Below are 19777 nucleotides of genomic sequence, written 5' to 3'. Positions count from 1 at the left end.
CACCTCTGTCTGCCGTGGTGTCCACACTGAGGTAAGATCTGCAGCACGCGCGAGTGCATACTCACATACAAAGGCATTCACTGATTCAGTCGTGAGTACACATAAACACGCACATGGGCACACACATATACACACAGGTCCCCCTTGTACCTGAACCGGTCTAGTAGGTAAAGCATCACCGCCACCACATGCACCGAAAGACCCACCAGCAGCCACAGCGTGCTTTGGAACGGCTGCATGAACGAGTCCAGTGTACTGCGAGGGATTTCCTGAAAACACACAATTGGTTATTGATTGATAATTAACAACTTTGATTACCTTAAGGTTTGCATATTATGGACTAACATAAAAAAAATACCAGTCTGTTTCCAAGTTTATCACCTTAACTTTACAACTTTGATGTACATGTTACATTTTAAGTTATTGCTTTACGACATGTGTTTTTCCTGCTGTTCCAGGCAGGCTTTTGTGTCTGTTCATAAAAATCCTAAAGCAGACTCTTGAAATTTGCTCGAGTTGTATTTTTAATCACAGTGAACTTCAAAGGGCCATTATATCAAAGAATGTCGTCGTCGCAAGTGCTGACTGATGAGAAAGTAAGCATTGGATCACCTCATAACAATATCAGATAAAAATAAATGCAGAACTACGGCAAGTTAGTTAACTGTACTGAGAGATTTTAATACCATATTAGTGAAATGGATACCTTGATCAGAAGAAAAACATACATTCAGATTTCTAGAATACATTATTTACAAAATGGCTATAACGAGGGCTAAAAACACTGGCATGATACTCTTAAAAAAAGGCTGTGATACAACAGAGACCAATGGTAGATGCATATAAAATCCCACTCCCACTGAAAAAATATAGGTGAATGATAAACAAAATGTTGCATATCAAATTTTATTTTATTTTTTTAACCTTTATTTATTCAGGGGAACTTCACTGTGAGGAAGCCTCTCTTTTGCAGGAAGGCCCTGATCACATTCACACTGTTACACATTCACACCTGGAAGCTGCCCAGTACAACCGCAGCCTGGTCTGCTGGCCACTAAGCAGCTCCACTGGAGGTTATGGGCCTTGCTCAAAGGCACCTCAGTGGTGGTAAATGACAACTGGGAGCATGCACAACAATACATGCATGCTGCCAGTGGTTCAGCCTTGACAGAGCACCAAATGAGCTGAAAGTGGACAAGCAGTGCTTGGTTTACTTTCCACACCCAGATTTTATCCTGCCGGTCCAGGGATTGAACCAGCAGCCTCCCGGTCACAATCAATAACTTGGGATACTACTCACTTTTTAAATGTGACAACCTCTGCTGTTCACATAAGGTAAAATGATACAGATAATATCCTGGTTACGCCTCTAATGAGCATTTTCTTTTTACACTCTTCTAATACAGTTTAGCAGTTTTATTTCTGATCATCATTCTGAACATCAGCAGCCATATATTGCCCAACATACGTTTCTCGGCTTCATCACTGTGTTGCCCTGTGTTTTTGCTGTACAAATCAAAGTATCAAATAATTGGTTGTCTTGGGGATTCGGTATTTGTGATCCATTACACGCACAAGAGATAGAAATTGCCTTAGAGGGTCGGGGATTCCACAACAACAATACGTGGATGCTCCCAGTGGTTCGGCCTTGACAGAGCACCAGTTGAGCTGAAAGTGGACACTTACCTTTTTAACGAGGATGGTGAGGCCTTGATATTTAAAGGGTTTCGAGAATTCGATGTACTGGGCTCGTTCGTTGTTTATAGTCAGCGGGGCAACAATCATGTCAGCCAGGCCCCCCAGGAGCTCTCCCATCATGCCATTCCACTCTTTCTTGTTACTGTTGTTCACCTGGAGTCCCAAAAGGAAGGTGTTAACAAAAGAATCAGCTATCAACCTGCTGTTGTATAGAGTAGACCACAGTATACCAGGCTTTAAGGATTTGGGTTGAGCCTCGTAGGGATATAAGTTCTAGGCATTCTCAGCATCTTTGAAACTGGCTCTGTCTTACATAAAGACAGCTGGCTATTTTCAGTAGTTTCTAAGATCATGCACTGAAGAACACCAAATGTGTAGAATATTGTGCTCATGCTTTGCCTACAGGACAGGCTTTTTCTGGGTTAGAGATGAATGTGTCAACAGAAAACAAAAACAAAAAATGTACAACCCATACAGGTTTTTAGCTGATCATGTCCTTTTTCTCTTCATTTTCGCTCTTGTCTTACTTTTGTAAATGTTGTTTCTGTATTGGCTTGTTTTGTACAATCATGCTTTTAGGTTTGATTTTAAACCAGCAGATGCAATATAATCTTTCGTTTGGAGTTGTGTTACTGGACACCTGGCAAATGTAAGTCCAATGTTGACTTCTTTTAGCTCTCTAAAAGATCTCTCTACCACCTCCTGAGGTCTATTTAGCTGTTAAATGTTCCACTACATTCAGCAGGTAGTCGTTAAGTGTGCTATTCTGCAGTGAGATATGGAGTCATTGGAGCTCCACAAAAAATAAAGAATATGTTTATCAAAGAATAAAAATAAATGTAGACATGTAAAGATAAGCATTTTGATTTATTATCACATTTATATCAGTATGTATGTATATATTTTTAAATATATATATTGCAAAAAAAATGTCTATATTTGCTTATTACTTTTATCTCTTTATTTGTTAATATTCTTTTCCCTGGTGCTATTGCTTTTTCCTATTGCTCATGCTATTGCTTGAAGAGCCAAGCAGTAAATCAACAGGCTTTGGGCCTTCCTCCCTAGGTAGCCATTTCCTGCACACATGCATCCTGCTTTGGCTGGAGTTTTTTTAGTGTGGACAACAGAAAGACACAGACATGTCCCACCTAAAAGAAACATAATTGGAAAAGTCCTAACCAATGGCAAAACCCAGAATGGTTCCTGTCTCTCTGCAAACCAATGAATTCAAAGCACCACTCCACATGACCCAAACACGCAGGTAACTGACCTCGTTGTGCATGACGACAGTTCATTCGCACACCACATTATAATTTAACAAACTTAATATCAGTGCATGATGAGTAGTTATATTTTGGTGTTAGTCACTAACTACTTATCCAACATTTTTAACTGCCAACAAATCTACTAGTAGTACTTAGCCAATGTTAGCTAAGCTGTTATTAGTTTACAAATGTTAGCTAAATGTTACCAATAAGCTTACACCAGCTTCTAGCTATAAACTGCCAACTGTTAGCTAAAAGTTACTGTGTTGTAAAAATATAGGTTAGCAAGGGGATAGTGTAATCTGTTTTGAATTAAGATTGCAGTTTCAGCAAGTAAGACTTGATTTTGTTGCAAAGAGATTAAGCAAATGTGCATATGAGGGACATTCTAGGTTCTGTAAATTCATAAAAGTGTCCCACTTGCATAATGCAAGCTTAGGCTAAATATAATTTAGATCGTGGAATGTGTCCTATTTTGACATACAACAAAGACAAACCCTTTCGGGGCTAATGAAAATGAACGAGCCCTGCCAAGACAAGAGATTTTTTGGCATGTGAATGATGTATGTTGTTTTCCAATTTGCATCATAGAATAGATAAGGCAGTAAAAACAATTTCCTTTTTTCCCTGGGATTTGGGTTTATGTGGAACATTAGCTCCATATTCCTTTTATTTCACAACTAGTTGGCCCTTCCAAATTTACCTAAACACTTAGCCATGGTGATTGCTGTTCGCCTAATCCTTTTGTGTAGAAATTAAAAGACTGACACTAGGTCAGTGCCGATGGGCAAAGTCTCCTGCTGGACACTTATCTGTGGGTCTGCATTCTACAATTATGTATACATATTTTTACTTATTGCTTCAGCTCTGAATAGTTAGTCAGACTGTTACTGGAGTAAAGGAAAATGATTAGAGACATTAAAGTTATGTAAAGTACTAAATGTGAGAGATTAGGTGCAACCAGTGCCTCGTGAAAAAATATGACAAATACTGCTATAAATGTAAAACTAACCCGCTCCTGAGTTCCAAATTTCCCATCAGCCACCAGATGCACCTCATAGGTAAAGTTCATGGTCATAGCCAACTTAATCAGGAGGTCAATACAGAAGCCATAACAACACTGGGGTACAATTGGGCGTCCTGTAACAAAACCAGCAACAGTTGCAAGTTACAATCACTTTTGAGGAAACATGTTAGAATTGTTTTGTTAATCCAAAGGCGGCGCACGTAGACTGAACAAAATGCATGACAGAGCACACTGCAGACAGCCACACACTATCATACTGTTTGCCAGAAACACAGCATACACACCAAGCATGTCCCGGCATCCCAACAATCTCTCATTCTGAATGGCACACTCAGCAACATGCATACATATATAGATACCTACTGCATATATATGTATGCATCTCCAGTGGGTGTTTGGCGGGTGCAGTAAAAGCACAGTGATAATATAAACGTCCCTGATGTGTTACCTGGGATGGTCTCATTGGGCCCAGTGCAGATAACCTTTTTAATTAAGACTCCATTTAATGTCATTTCCTCCTTGCATGTTCCATCCAGCTGAGTGGGTTTCACATACACAAATGGCTCCTGGTGTATCGTCACTATCTATAACAGACGGGATAGAAGGCTGTTTATCACGTAGTCAGAGGTGGATCCGTTTCGATGCTGGGCGACTTCAGTGCGGCCGGCGAGGGAGAAAAAAATACTTGGAAAAACCCAACAGATACACAAATACTCATTTACAATCTCCAAGATACACATGGACACAAAGACAGATCAATGTAAAAAGAACTGACAAGGATACAGATGAGAGGTTCTTTGAGGGTCTATGACAAATTTGAAGAGATAAAAGTCATAGCAAATACATCACTGCTGTCTTTAAGGACAAAGATTAACTTCACTCGCCTCTGAGAAACAAATGTCAGAACACTGTCCAACACGAGTTTGTCAGCTAAGATCCAGCACTCTATCTGTGTAGACATGAACGTCACATTGCAGCAGCAAAGTGAAGGCACCCTACCTTTAACCGAGTGGACATCTGGAAGCCCTGTGGTTTCTCAGTCTCTCCCCCGGGCCAGATGATCTTCCGCTGATTGTTCATTACCACCTGCAGGCATGCCACACACATATACAGTATTATAGGTGAGTGCTGACAGAAGGCGTGCTGCTGATGAGGCTCCAACCCTGTGGGTGAGCATCACTAATGAGTCAGCTTTATATAACCACAGCTCAGCGGTTCTTTTATTTATTCCTTCGACCTCTGACTTATGTATCATACCTGAGGGTTTCAGGAACTTATTATCATCACACCCATCACCAGGGAACTGAACTGCTGATCTTCACAGTCCTTATTATTTGCTGTGTTTGCAAGGCTGGCCCCTTTAAATAACCACCATGAACTAGAAAGTAATAAAATTTGACAAAATAATCTCTTTGCACCAGGTCAACTACAGAGCTTTCCCCGGATAGTTTGCTCAGTCACTCCATGCTCAAATCAAATATATTTTATATTATACAGACCAGCTTTCAAAGTTACATTTTGAAATAGTTTTTTAGCTGTTGTTTCCAAATTAAATACAAACTGCAACACCTTGAACTTGCATTAGATATAGATATGTTATGGTTGGATGATTACACAGTAATCAGAAAGGATCATTTTCATGTCCTTCCACTGATGGAGAGTTTAATTCACGAGTATTGTTTTTTATTGACAATCCATAATGGGAATATGGTGGTTTCTTGCATTCACTTATTGCTGTTTCACAACACACACTAAAATCTTGAATGTCGGCATCTGGGGTTTCTTATCATACAGAAATAAATGGAAATCAGTGGCTGCCTGAGAGGTAGGAATTGGATTCTATTAAATTAATTCTAATAAAAATCGGTTGAGCTTTTTAAAATGGTCAGCAATGCTGTTCTCTAAAAATATCTCTTCTCTTTGTCCCCATTTTATAGCCGGGGCTCATGAAGGACACAGCTGGGTTTCATATTCAGACACATACAGCTCCTGCTTGCCATCTAGAGTTGACTGCAGTCAACAGTGGACACATCTACAATTCTCCCGAGATAAATGCATGGTTCATGGAAAACCACGATTCAACCAAAGGTTACATGATACCACAACAGTCTAGCCTAGCAAAATCAACTGGTAATTTCTAAAGTTTAAAGTCATTTCATACTTAAAGAATAACTTAACAACCTGAAAATCTTGGTTTTGCAGACCTCCAGTAGTTTAACTTCTCGGCAGACAGGCAAGCTGTGGTCAGAGGTAAAACACTGCTTTTCAGCCTGGTGTTAAGTTACTCTTTAACATGCCGCTTTCTCTCCCAGCCCTCCCTGCATTCAGCTGTTGTAAATTTACTGTAAATAAAGTGAATAAGGAAATATTTGAAATATCCCTCAGACTGCAGCAGCATCTTGTTAGCTTTGGCTGAACTGCATTTTTTTTTTTTTTGTTGCACAGACTGAGGACTGTGGAGTTGCCCTACATAGACTGCATTGTACTATAGATAGAAATCTGGAGCTGCATGTCCCGCATGAATAAAGAAAATAGATTGCTATGTACATGGAGTATACAGTATAGACATACTCGAGGGCAGTAAGTTTAAAATAGGGAATGGACTTATTTTTTAAATTTCCATAAAATGTGCTTCACAGTTGTGTAGGCCAGAGTTGCCTGTCTGTCAGCTCACCTGTGTTCCATTGTATATGCCGACTTGAATGAGTCGACTCTTCTGGTAGTTGAGTATACTGTAGTGGGCGTATTTCCTGTCTCCGTCGTCATTGAACTCCACACGTCCTGTTAGGCCCTCTGGGTATTTAGATGACATCAGCACCCTGTTGCAAGCAAATTATTATTTGTGAGTACCCTACACATGTGTTCATACATGGAAAACTAATCCATTAGGAGTGCAACTGTGGATTTTCTTGTGTATTGGTACAAGGCTCTCAATTCAGTGCATGTGTTAAAATAAAAATATGATGAACAAGCCAGAGCTGTGGTTGTTGAGCTGCGACGATATCTGCCAAGGGCGTCACTTTGTGTTGAAAAGTGGTGGGGACATAAGGGCTCAGATTAGGGACGTGATGATACATTTGGGTCATGAGACGTGACGATGCACGAGAACAAGACAAGAAAGTTTTTAGCACTATTTAGATTAAATATTTGCTGCTGAAATATATGAGTGGGAGGTCAGAGGGTCATTGCCCAGAAGTTTTTGAGCCTTAAACTCTCAATTTCCTGCATTCTGGAGACATTTTCTGCACCAATTTATAGTCTAAATGTCTTTATTTATATGAAGGGAAACAAAACTCATGTGGCTGGTGACAATTCAAAGTATAAAAATGTAATGGAATATAATGCAGGATTCAGTAGCTTTTTTTTGGTTGCTTAAGTTACTTTCTTGGACAATGTGCATGTGTTTCTTCTAGATGTTAATTGCAGTGCATGTTTTTTTTATTGTGCAAATAAACATTCTCAAAGTAATTTCATTTGTTAATTAAAATTTTTTGTTGCAAGCTATTTTTTTTGGAACATTTTTAACAAATGCTTTCAAAAAGTGGTGGGGACATGTCCCCAGCGTCCCCAGTGTGAATGACACGTATGATATCTGCTGTTTTTGTCACCCCTATCTGTTTGGAAGCAGCGCATTTCATTTTTGTTATGCTGCTGAGAAACCACTCTAACTGGGTCAATAAAAACTCAGTTGTTTCATTTGGAATGACGAAAAAATGATTTCTAGTATATGAAATAATAAATAAATAAATGAGACTTCAAGTTTAAGTTATATTTATTGAGCGTCTTCTAGAATATTCCCCTGATCTTGTAGTTGGAAAATGTTAAAAGAAATGTATTGGTCTTGAAGCTAGATTTGTTCTGGAAAAAGATTTCAAAAAATATTTTACTATTGCGCCATCTTTATTAGTAAAAAACGAATCGGATTAATCAGAATCTAATTTCTGAAACAATGCGTTACGTCTGCATTCTAGCTTACCGTTTAAAGAGTGGCCCTGTTTTCCAGATGTTGGTGTTGCCCACACATCCTCTCGGGGGTTCTGTGATATTCTCCTTTTCAAAGAGCTCCTGGATGGACTGAGCCACCACAGCCACCGCGTCATTGATATGGGCAGACTCATTCTTCCCGTTGATGAGCTGGAGGCCGATCAGACCTGAGACCATGGCAACAACAAATGATAATCACTGACCTGAGCCAACTACAGCAGTTTTTAGGATCCTTTTGCAATGCACAAAGTGGGAAAAAAAACTTATAGGGCCTTCAGTTTAGACATCCTGAATAAAGGTCAGACATCAGCTGCATGATCCAGCTTCTTTGCACGCTAAATTCAGGGAGGATTACTTGGAAAAATATCCACATCTTGTCATTTATGAGACGTGGCAAGAGAGTAAATGGATCATTTTTCTGATGTTGCTACTGATGACCTTTTCACAGCATGTGTAAAGAGTCCCTTGAAGTTGGATTTATTTTCCCTGGCCCTACCAGAGAGCATATTTGTGTTAGGAACAAACAAAAATACCATCAGACCTAAATTTAAACCAAGCAACAATCCAACTTCAGCTAAGTTTTCTGATGCAACCAGGTCCATCAGTCTTGCAGACTCCTGGAAGAAGCTGCAGTGGAGGTGGAAGAGACTTGGACATGGACAGGACAACAAACGCTTTGCAGGGGTTGGTTGTGTCAGAGTGCACAGGGGGTAAGACGCTCAACGTTTGTGACCACAAAGTGATAAAATATTGTGAGGGACTTGTGTGAAAAATCCAGGAATAGAGACAAGAAAGGCTGTTATAGCTTACCATTCTATCAGTTATCTGTTGCAAAACTCTCCCTTTATAATTCATTAGAAACCAGGGTATTAATATGGTAGAATAGCACAATGAATTTACCTTTGGATTATCCAGGACATAAACATTTAAACTAAAAACCCAGTGTACTGTAGATACACAGCACATTTAAACCCTTAAACACGTAATGCTTAAACGTTTAAATGTTGTAAACACACAACAAGCGGTCATATAGTTAATCGTGTAATGCATCCATCGTTAAACAGTTAATCCCTCTAATCCTACTTGTGTTATGATCGGCCTCTGAGTAAAGCCGAGGGTTAACTCGTATATTCCCACTGATCTCAGCTGGATGGACGTACCGTCTGGCGCCTCGCTCAGGGCTTTACCCGACATCTCCCGCTCGCCCACCAGCCACACGTAGCCCGAGCCCGTCATGTTGAGGAAGCGGGCGGCCTTGTACACTGCAGCAGCATCTTCCTCACTGGAATTTGCCATGTTGAGAAAAGACAAAAGATTTTGTTTTGTTGTTGTTGTTTTCACATCAGAGCATGCTAAATGAAAGTGTAAGGAAGGGTTGTGGTGTTCATTGATTGATTAATTCACTGGGGACAGGTGCATGCCCAAGTGATTACAGCAATTACCACCTTACTTATTATTATTTATGTGAAATGCCTTTATGTTAAAGTGAGGGCTTTTAATCTGTCTTTCTTTAATCTCTTCAGCCCTGATTTCTCTTTAAGAGAATTTGATTAGCTTTTATGTCACAAAAAATGCACTTGGATGCAATCCAGTATCATGTATACATTTCAAATATATAATATAATAAGTTGTAGGGCGCTTATATTAGAGTGAAATATTCTAACCCAATGACAGGAACAGCCTGACCAAATGGACACGGGGCATAGGGAATGAAAACAAGGGTAGGGCATGACAATTACCAGCTTCATCTGTTGTAGTGTATCATAGTGAAAGACAATCAAATAGGCATCTGACATCCCGAAAAAAAGACTAGCATGTAAGATGTTTTTTTATTCTTAAACCTGTCTTGTCTAGCTTGAAAACTTCTGCGACATGTTCTTGGGGTCCAACGTGTAGTCTGCAATGTCTCTTGGCCAAGGCATGGCAAGAATGATTGCCTGATCTGACACAGCAACCATCTTCAAAGGCAAACATATAAGCAAATGTATAATATATATACAAATATATATATATATATATTTGTAATTTGTCATTAGATTTCGGAAGACTTAGACATTTTATTGAACAAATGATTAATTCAGAAAATAATCAGCAGGTTAATAAGTAATGAAAATTATCATTAGTTGCTGTCCCAGAATAAGCATTACATTTATTATCAAAATGATCTTTTTTTGCATTTGTTTCAACCAGTTCTATCTTGGATAGTGGGTAGGACATTTTAAAGCAGGTGTGGGGTAAATCACCTGTGCTCCCTCTGGGACTTTGGCTAAAATGTATGTTTAATTTAGGACAAAAACCTCACCTGGCGGACAGGATGATGACTCGGGCCTCCAGCTCTTTCGCCTCCAGCAGCAGGGCAGTTAAGTTAGTCTCCTGGCTGAACTGGAGGACTTTCTCTGCCTGTGATCGGGGCATAAGAAAGGTCAAGCCAGCTACTTTTCCCTACCTTAGACACCATGCTGCCTCTTTACCTGTTTGGTTCGAGCTTGGCCGATTTTGTTTGAAAACGGGAGACAGAGATAAAAAGGAAAGCGATCCAGGGGAACCGGCTGAACTAAAAAAAAAAAAAGCTTGAAGGGAAAAAAAACTTTTGCATTTGTTCGCATGCAAACTGAGGGTTGTCAAGGCTCCAAAGAAGGACGTGCATGTGTTAGGTAGGGGGAAGAAGAAGGTCAATGCAACCAGTAACTAAAAACGGGTGAAGGGGGGTGAGGGGGACGTTTTCCCCCAACAAAAAAACTGCTGAAAACTAGGGAAGTGCTACAGAACAGGTGGAAGTAGCATCTGGGAAACGGTTTTGTCCCACACTACCGGTTCTCCACACAGGAATGGACTTGCAAACTCTTTTTGTGTGTGAGTGTGTGTGTTCTGAGTACATGCATTCCTTTATTGAAGGAGACAATGAAAATGATAAAAGCGGGGCGCTGTTCACTGATTTCTTTTTTTTTTCTGGAATGACCAGAAATTATAGATTTTTCACAACAAAATCATTCTTCATTTAAATCATAGGGAAATGTCTCAAAGTAAAAATTAAAGAAAACACGTGCTACCAAGAGAGGGACATTTCTGGGTCGGCTGGTGACTGGTTTGGGCTGGTTTCTAGTTGCTACGTTTGGAAAGTTGGTGGGCGGCGTGCATTGACCATGCAAATATACCTTAGGTCCTCGCTTGTTGTCATAGGACAGTTGGTCGAGGTTTTCATAGTTCCTTTTTTTATTCTGATGAGTAATGTGCACAGAGAAAATATGCAGACACAGAAAAATATTATAAACAGTTGAAAATGGAGGGCAGTAAAGCATTCCAACAAATCTCCACTTTTCTGCTTCAAATTGGGACCTTTAACAGTGGGACTTGCAAAGAACATCAGAGATGACCGCTTTATAATAACGCTGAAATCACGTTTAGTTGTTAAAGAAATCGAATACTATTAAGGATCAGGAACATTTCTTCATTGTTGCATTGATGAGCTCTAAGAAGAAACTGAATCAAAACGCCCTGGCTCCAGAGATAACCAAAACAAAATGCTTTGAACAACTCTGCCATCTGGTTTGTTCCTTCTTCACCACACTGGAAACTAGCATTACACGGCAGTGTAAACTTAACTTTTAATAAATAAAATGGCCATCAGATTTTCAACCCTTCACCAACACAACAACAAGTCCAAAGTGTGATCACGTTTTTGGCTTCATAAAAGAATATGAAGAGCTCATTAAATGTTTTACAGTATGTAATCTTGCAAAACTGCACTAGGAAACGTCTTATCCAACCATCTGTGGAAGTTGTCACCAGCTCCACAGTGCCAACTTCATAGTGCCACTTCTAGTGTTATTAACTAGTGACCAGCACATCACAAGTCAGAAACCATCATGACATCTACAGCAATTGTTAACTGTATGGAAATTTCTATCCACTAGTTACACGCTGTTTTCTACAACTGTAGTTATTAATTGAATCAAATCAAAAAGGAAATCGCAAAAACAAGCCAATGATTCACACTCTGAAAATGGAAATGGAGGCTCTCATCACAGCTGCCAACAATTTAAATTGATTGCGATGCAGCTCAAGACAGATTTTGGCAAACAAAAAAATAAGCGTTCAATCCTAAGAAAACATTTTCCTTCTTATTTCTTAAGTTTAATTAGCGGTAGCTTTCCAAAGTTGCAGTTTGACTGAGGCAAGTAATGTACAATTTCCTGTTGGTATAAAACATTTTGACATTTTGTATAGTAATTGCTAAAACAATATAAAGATGATATGGTCCATACTGTATACAACTAGCATGTAGTATGGAATTCTGTCACAGCACAACATACTGGCTCTCAGTAGTTGCTAAGCAGGTTAAACTTAAATTCTGACACCTGAGGCGTCACTATTTTACATGTCCGTGTTCTGTGAGAGGAGACACTCGGGAGTCCCGCCTGAGATGGAGCCATTTTGCAGGAAAACACACCATCTTTCTGCCTCACAGGGTTTCCTTCACAGCTGCCTGGCTTCACAGATCACACCTCAATGCACTCTGGGTCTGTTTCCCTCCCTTCACAGAGTTGACGCCGACTGTGGATCAGGACGATAGTCAAGCTGACAAGCAAACTCGCAACGTACGCTGTCCGGAAAACTCATCCATTCACAACTGAGAGCTTTTAAGACTTATGAAACAAGCTGACGCTATTGTCATTTTAAATGTTCAGTCAATCCTGATTCATAATCAATGAAAACAACAATTGTCAGTGGGGTTATAGATAACTTTTCCTAAATTGGCTTGAGGAAACTTTCTAAAATTCTGTGATTTTATTTATAAAAGATGAAAGAACAATGTCATATGAAAAATTGTTATTGATAATCCCAATCCAGATTAGTCAATCATAACTCTTCAACAACTATGTAATATCCAGGTGAGCACCATTCAGAATTGTAGCATAAAAATTAGAGATTTAAACTTCAGTGTATTGAAATCCTTTCCATGAGTAACATCCAGCAGCTTTGTGGACAGCTTTGTCTTCCCCCCCAAGAGATTTTCTGAGCGCTCTATTTTTGTATCCTCAGTCAGGCATTAATATTTCATGTTGTGTTGGTCACGTTTGCACTCCGAGAAAGTCCAGCGTGTCCACAGCCTCTTTGCTGGTGGTGACAGTGATCCCACTGTGACTCTGTGACCTCGCTAAGGCCTTGCCACGAAGCTAAAAATAACTATGCAAATTTACTGAGTTTATGCAGCATGACAGGGTGATTAGCAAGAAGAACACCTCTCCCTTTTAATTAGAGCACGACAAAGCTGCAATCTGCCACATCCAAATTAACGGCCTTTTACATCACCATAAACAGTCAAAGCTGTCACTGCGTTTACAGTTTAAGCGCTTAGTTGACGTCGTCCGAACAAACTTACAATAAAAAAGCTGGGAATGGTTTCATCATCCTGCTGATGTAGTGACGTTTATGGGAAGTCAGAGCCCAGGCAGTCAATTTAGCCACTAGGGGGCACCCAAACAAACAAAAAATGGGAACTTCCATAAGAATGACATGATATTTATTTCAGAACCTTTTCCTGTTAAATTTGTTGAAATTCTATTTATGTCCCAACAGCAATCAATAAATCAAATGCCGTGACATAACAAATCCGTGACACAACAAATCCGGTCTGTGTCTATCGCAAGGTCCGCATTGGGTCCGAATGAAATGATTGGCTGGGTTGTCTACCATCCTACCTGCCTACCTGTCTACCCACCTGCTTGTGCACTCACTGCTCATGAAAATGTGTGCAAGGGATGCTTGAAGGGAGGGGGATTTTTTTGGTTGGATACTTTAAAAATCTTGCTGTCTCTTGCTACTTTTCCAATGTTGCCTACACCCGCTTTAAGGACCAAAAATAAAACGTGTTAGTCTGTCTCTCCAGACTTTTCAAATTCCCTGCCCTGTCTATGGCACTTAGCTTCAAGCTCACTGGTTCTTACAGCTGGACAAGTTTTTAGCTAAACCTTAGTCAAGCAGGTGGAAATAGTGCATGTGTTGGGGCCTGTTTTGTGAGTGGGATGGACTCAAAATAAACTACGGTGTGTGTGTGCATGGTAATGAAGGAAAGTGTCAGTGAAACAGTATGGCTCACTGATGTGTTTTTTAGAGTTTTTTAGACAGCAAAGGCGCTTTTTGGCACAGAGGAATAATATATAAGGATTTGGATAAAATCAATTTATTGTTTGCTTTGGTCTTTTCAGGTCTTTTCTAGAAACATTACGTATCATATCACAAGCCTGAATTTTACCAGGTTTTCAGTGTAATTATTGCTGCACACACTTCTCAATTCTCAAATAAATCCTGCTCAGGGCCCTGAAATGCTCCAGCTGGCCCTGCAGTCATGACTAAATACATGTGTAATTAAGCCTCAGAGTAGAGAGAGTTGCAGCAACTCTTCTCAGTATTGTGGGATTGAATGGGACGCACAGATGGGTTCATTTTGAGATCCAAACTCAGATTATGCAAACATAAAAGGAACTTCCTGGATTCTTATCAAAGGCTTTTAATACACAAATTTCTCTTCTCCAGTGCAGGATGCCAGTCACATCAAGATGATTTGAAAGTCTTGTTATTTAAACTGCATGGATGTGGTTGCACAAACCTCAAGTGATTAATCCAAACATTTGAAGTGTTTTCCTATTGGTGGCGATTAATCAATACTGATCCCGGTCACTTCATTTAAGCAGCTTTCACTTTAGCTGTAGCTGCCATCTGTGAATTACCTCGGGCATGTGTCATATTCAGCGACTCTCCAGCTTCTGATTTAATTAAATCTCTGAATCGGGACTCATTTCACTCTGCCACACAATTACAGCAAAGAGCCCCAGAGAGTGACAAGCATCACAGAGTATAAAAGGAAAAAAATGTATCCCAAGGTAATTTATTAAATGGATGAAAGAGATGGCAGTTGTTTTTTCCCCCCTCTCTCTCTCTGTTCCTAAAGGGCACACATCATTGCAGTCTCAAGTCTGTTTTGGCTCATAGAAGATCAGCATTTCACTGACCCATATACACAGCTCAGAGCTACACTTAAAATGGATGCATCAGCGGTATCCGAAAAGGCGAAGAACATCTCCCATATCAGCGGACCATGACCTAGCGGCGTGCAATAAACACAAGGCCTCTGTGTACCATAATGAAGTCGGCGATTCATCACGCACGAGAGGAAAGAAACACCTGACTTCCACCATGGCCCCAATAAAACACATAAACACTTCAGTCTGTGATGGTTTGCAAAGCCCCACGTTAAAGTCCGCTATTTGGCTCCCATTGTGGATAGACACGGGATAATTTGGACTATGGCGAAAAGCAACGTGAAGATGAGCAAATAAACGTACAAACTTTTGTCAGATTAGACCACATTAGACGCTGTTGATGTCTCTAGGAATGTTAGCCAATGTTTACAATGGTGAGAAAGAGATGTGGCCACACAACAGAAAGAAAAACAGTTACATACATAGAAGACCTTTGAGGTTTAAAAACCTTACGCACTCACGCGCTCATGCTCACACACACTCTCGGGGAGGGGGGGGGGGGGGGGGGGGGGAGCCAGAGCATCTCACCTTTGTTTCTCTCTCCTCCAAGAGGGTTTCGAGTCTCTTTTGAGCGGCCCGCCCCTCGTGGTCGTCGCTAACTATCAAGATGATGTGGTTCCAGTTGAACTCGCGCATCAGGTCGAACCACACGTGCGCCTGGTGGGAGTAGGGAGGGACTGTCCGCAGAAAGGACAGGTGGATACTCTAAAAGGGGGCGGAGGAAGCAGGAAGTAGGGATTAATGAATGACTCATGACTCATAACATGTGGAAATAAGTGGACAAAAACCTGCGACAAGGTCAGATTCTAGTCCTTTATTCAATTTGGGCAACCAAGAGGAGCCGCAGAGTCCCTAAGCCTAACCAAGTTGTTTTTGTACCTAAGCCTAACTAAACCTTAACCACTGTGTTATCACATCATAAAACAGATTCATGTTTCCAGCGGTGATTAGTAATGGTTGTGTAAGGCACTGACAGATGATGTTGTCCGGCGTCAGATCAGAAAACGCTTCTATGTGTCGTTCTGCATAAGTATTTTGTCACTTCTTTTTATAAAGAAAAGCTTTTATGAGAACTTGACTGGCCTTCCCGGGGCCCTGACCCCAACCCTGTCCAGCACTTTGCGGATGAATGGGAATGCCGACTGCAGGCCAGGCCTCATCCCCCAACATCAGTGGCCGACCTCGCTAATGCTCTTGTTACTGAATTGTAGTCTGCCCTGAAGGATCAGAGGTTGTTATAGCTGCAGATTGCTGCTTATAGTTTTCGAATGACACGGTCAACAATGACATATGGGCGTAACGTTTGGGTGTCCACATATTTCTGGTCATTCAGTGTGCTTTGATGTTACTTAAATAGACTGTAAATTGAGTATTTCAAGTCCTTGGTATTTCATTTACTGTGTGATTGCTTTGAAGTTTTTTAGCTGCTTGTGCTTCACAACAACATTACTCAGGTCAGAGGCATTATTAATGATGTTCTTTCAGTTTTCAGCTGGAAACCCATTTAATCACAGCTCCTCTAATGGACAGTGATGGGACGTTTAATCTAGGAAGCTTTTGAAGCCGCCCCAGGGGAGCTCCTTACTCCTTCGTTCTCTTCCTGTTTTCTTCTCTCACTGTCTCTCTCTTTCTCTTTACATCTCTCTCATCTATCACTCACCTTGTCTGAGTAGATGGACATGCGGGTGGTGAGCCCCACCACGGGGATGCGGTAGAAGCCTGCAGTGTAGGAGACAGGTGTTGGAGTGAGGTGGTCATTGGACTGGGGAGGGTGACTCACCAGGATAGCATAGACCTGTAGAGGCACAGAAGACACAATACTCTGTCATTCTGACACTCATTAAGACAAAATGGTAACCGCACTAGTCATACTCTGATAAACACTTAAGTCCTAACTGTATCCAATTTAGACATGCTGCAGGATTTCTTTCTTTTCTTTTATTGTTTTCTAATTTTTTTCAAACATACCACAAATGTCATAAAGATTCACCAAACACAAAGTGTCCATTTTCCTTTTTTTCATAAATCAAACAAACCTAGATTCTTACGTTGCAACACACAAGCAACAACAAAAATACAAAAGAAATTAAAAAAATGAAACAGTCTTGTGTGCCTGCAGGTTTCTGTAGTAAGCTAAAACAACAACATGAAACCATGTGCACAAGGCTTGATGGCATAATTTGTCATGCACACTTACGAGGTTGACTGTACGATTTTACATTGTAAAAATGTGGGTGGTGATGGTGCAGTGGATAAGAGACATGCATTTGGTGTGAGAGCTAAATGAATAAATTTAAAAAGTCAATTTCAGCATAGCTAAGAAAACCAGATATTGTCATTAGTTAACATTGAAATTAGGGTTGGGTTAACCCAGTAGTGGGCTCAGGGCAAAAAGTGTTATAAATGAATAGAATATACATGGCCTTTTCAAGATAGAGCCTAAAAAGATTAATAGCAGGAGTCACTTGAATTATTTACTTACATGCAGTTTATAATTAATCATGGTCACAAACTGATTGCCACACTGAATCTAGGGCATTTGGGGCCCCCGAGCCCCCTTGGAGCAGTTGCCCACTTTGCTTGGTCTGTAATCCAGCTTTGGTTGAAACATCTGCTTTCTACCTCAAGATGAATTACATTTGTGTCCACTTACAATATATTCATCTTTTAGTGGCTGCAACTGCTGCTTGAAAATGTTGTATAACAGGATAAAAATAAAAGTTTTGAACCTTGAAAGTCTCCATAAATTGTTGTCAGGGACAAACACATCTATAACAAAGAACTAGAAGCGCAAATCTTTTCCTTTGTTCAAAATGTCCTCACTGTGTGGGCTGACTAATATTTTATTCGTGGCTGTTTGGTTTAGTCTTATCCCCGCATTAAGCAAACCAATGCTGGCCAACTACTCCAGTAGAAAACGAGATTTTGTGTGCTCAGCCTTGAGAAATGTCTGGGAGATGTGAAGGAAAAGGGAATGAAGTTGGCATGGCTGTGTAGGCATGGATTATTGGATATGAGCAGTCCGTATGGTTGGGTCAAAAATGAGCTCTATCTTCCAAGGACTGCTCCCAGGCATCTACTCCTCCATCTGTCGTGCACTTCCCTTCGCAGTAACTGTTATCGCCTACACGCCATCTCAACTGATTAAACCTTCCATGGACCTTCTGTCTAAATTAGGTGTGATTCTGTCTCATTTACAAGAGAGTAGAGAACTGAATCATTGTTGGGCTGGGTGGCTGGATTGCAGGCAGATCCTTTGGGTGAACATGTGACAAGAGACTGGGTGTGACAGTATTATTCTACAAGCCTGTATCAATTAGAGTCATCACACTAAGCAGAGGACCAAGGACATGAAAGCACCACTGAAAAGCTGTGGGTGTGGGTTTTTTTTTTGTTGTTCACATGTAGCCTAATTATATGTGTGGGAGCAATCAGAGTGAGAAGGACTTCACGCCTCAACATGCTGTGACATAATGTTGCCACTTTTTTAAAAGCCATGTTGAGCATTACTGGAGAGGATGGTCGGTGCATTTGCAATGTGCTTCAGTTAACATCTCTCAACAGTGCGTACGCACTCAATCATACATTACTTATGAAATATGTTTTGTAAGATCTACAGCATATACGGTAGGAATCTTTATTCTAGCTGAAAGATAATTCATCCCTGGAAAATCTGCATGAAAATACTTTTCAAAAAAGGATTCTCAGGAAAAGCAGCTGCATCATATCGCACAGATTGCAGCTGAGTGAGTGAGCCACCCCTGAAGGCCAACATGCAGGAGCTCAAACTGTCTGCAGCCATGTCAGCCAAAATGTTCATTCATCACACACACACACACACACAGTTGAAGCCAAGTTGTTAATTGTAAATGACATATCGCGGCACATTTTCACTCCTCACTGGCTCCTTTGCAGTTCAGTAGATCTGCAGCTGTGTGTTCTGAAACGCACAGTTGCCCTCTCATCCAGAGATATGCCCAAAACCAAACCTATTTTTGGATGTCTGTAAAACAGATGGGTCTGTGGGGAGTTCACTGTAGGATACAAAGTGGACCAATTCGTTGGTTGAGTGTACTTGCTTAGAGTGGATGCCAAACATTTGGTAATATGTTCATGCTGAATGGACAGGTCATCTGCAGGTGTGAGGCAGTGGAGAAAAAGACACGTGTTAACATGTCTACACAGTGATTCAGAGATCAAGACTGATGATGATCTGATGACCAATCTGGTGTTTTACCCACTTCAGTGGCCCTCCAGTGAGAAACACATCTGATATGTTTCCTGAAACCAACTTTCTATTGGAAGGCACTTGAGGTTTGTTCCTCCAAAACACTGATGCATCTAACAGGAATCCAGTTTTACAGTGAAGTTGCGCATGGATCACATGCAGCATGAGTTATGGATTGTGATTCAGAGATTAATTAAACAGTTGTTTGATTGAGCGCCCATGCAGAGCTGCAGTAAACTACCTGACTGGAGATGAGGTCCTCGCAGACAGAGAGAGCCATCTGGATGGCGTTGGGTTTGTGAGTTACGGAGATAGCGGTCAGCTTGAATTTGTCCCTGCCGTAGACCTGGTTGGCCTGGGTCACGGCATCTTTGAAGACCTGCTCGTATCTCTTCTGGCTCAGGACGGCCCCGATGTTCACGATTTTCGGCTCGCAGCCGGCCCGCGCGCAGGAGCACGAGAAGAGCACTGCCAGCAGAAACAGACGCATCGTGTGGACCACCAAACAGCACAGTGCAGCCCGGTCGCT

The 19777-nt window shown here is 40.8% G+C and overlaps 1 protein-coding gene across 3 annotated transcripts in view; it reads right to left on the bottom strand.

The window, feature by feature from the left end:
• Positions 1 to 19741, bottom strand: part of grin1a (glutamate receptor, ionotropic, N-methyl D-aspartate 1a) — a 32064-nt gene extending 12323 nt beyond the window's left edge. For 2 of the 3 annotated variants that reach the window (XM_046066735.1, XM_046066736.1), the window contains exons 1-13: positions 19490 to 19741; positions 16681 to 16815; positions 15549 to 15725; positions 11133 to 11195; positions 10280 to 10377; positions 9138 to 9259; positions 7970 to 8144; positions 6668 to 6812; positions 4993 to 5079; positions 4442 to 4577; positions 3979 to 4106; positions 1687 to 1851; positions 151 to 269 (exon numbers count right to left, since the gene is read on the bottom strand). In XM_046066735.1, coding sequence (XP_045922691.1) covers positions 151 to 269; positions 1687 to 1851; positions 3979 to 4106; positions 4442 to 4577; positions 4993 to 5079; positions 6668 to 6812; positions 7970 to 8144; positions 9138 to 9259; positions 10280 to 10377; positions 11133 to 11195; positions 15549 to 15725; positions 16681 to 16815; positions 19490 to 19738 — 1799 coding nt within the window. In that variant the 5' untranslated portion in view covers positions 19739 to 19741. The remainder of the gene's footprint in view (positions 1 to 150; positions 270 to 1686; positions 1852 to 3978; positions 4107 to 4441; positions 4578 to 4992; positions 5080 to 6667; positions 6813 to 7969; positions 8145 to 9137; positions 9260 to 10279; positions 10378 to 11132; positions 11196 to 15548; positions 15726 to 16680; positions 16816 to 19489) is intronic. The other variant, XM_046066737.1, reaches the window with a different exon arrangement.
• Between the last annotated feature and the right edge of the window lie 36 nt (positions 19742 to 19777).

The sequence above is a fragment of the Micropterus dolomieu genome, linkage group LG13 (genome assembly GCF_021292245.1).
Source record: "Micropterus dolomieu isolate WLL.071019.BEF.003 ecotype Adirondacks linkage group LG13, ASM2129224v1, whole genome shotgun sequence".
Lineage (NCBI taxonomy): Eukaryota > Metazoa > Chordata > Actinopteri > Centrarchiformes > Centrarchidae > Micropterus > Micropterus dolomieu.
The sequence above is the reverse complement of the archived record's forward strand: the minus strand, read 5'-3'. Positions and strand labels throughout refer to the sequence as shown.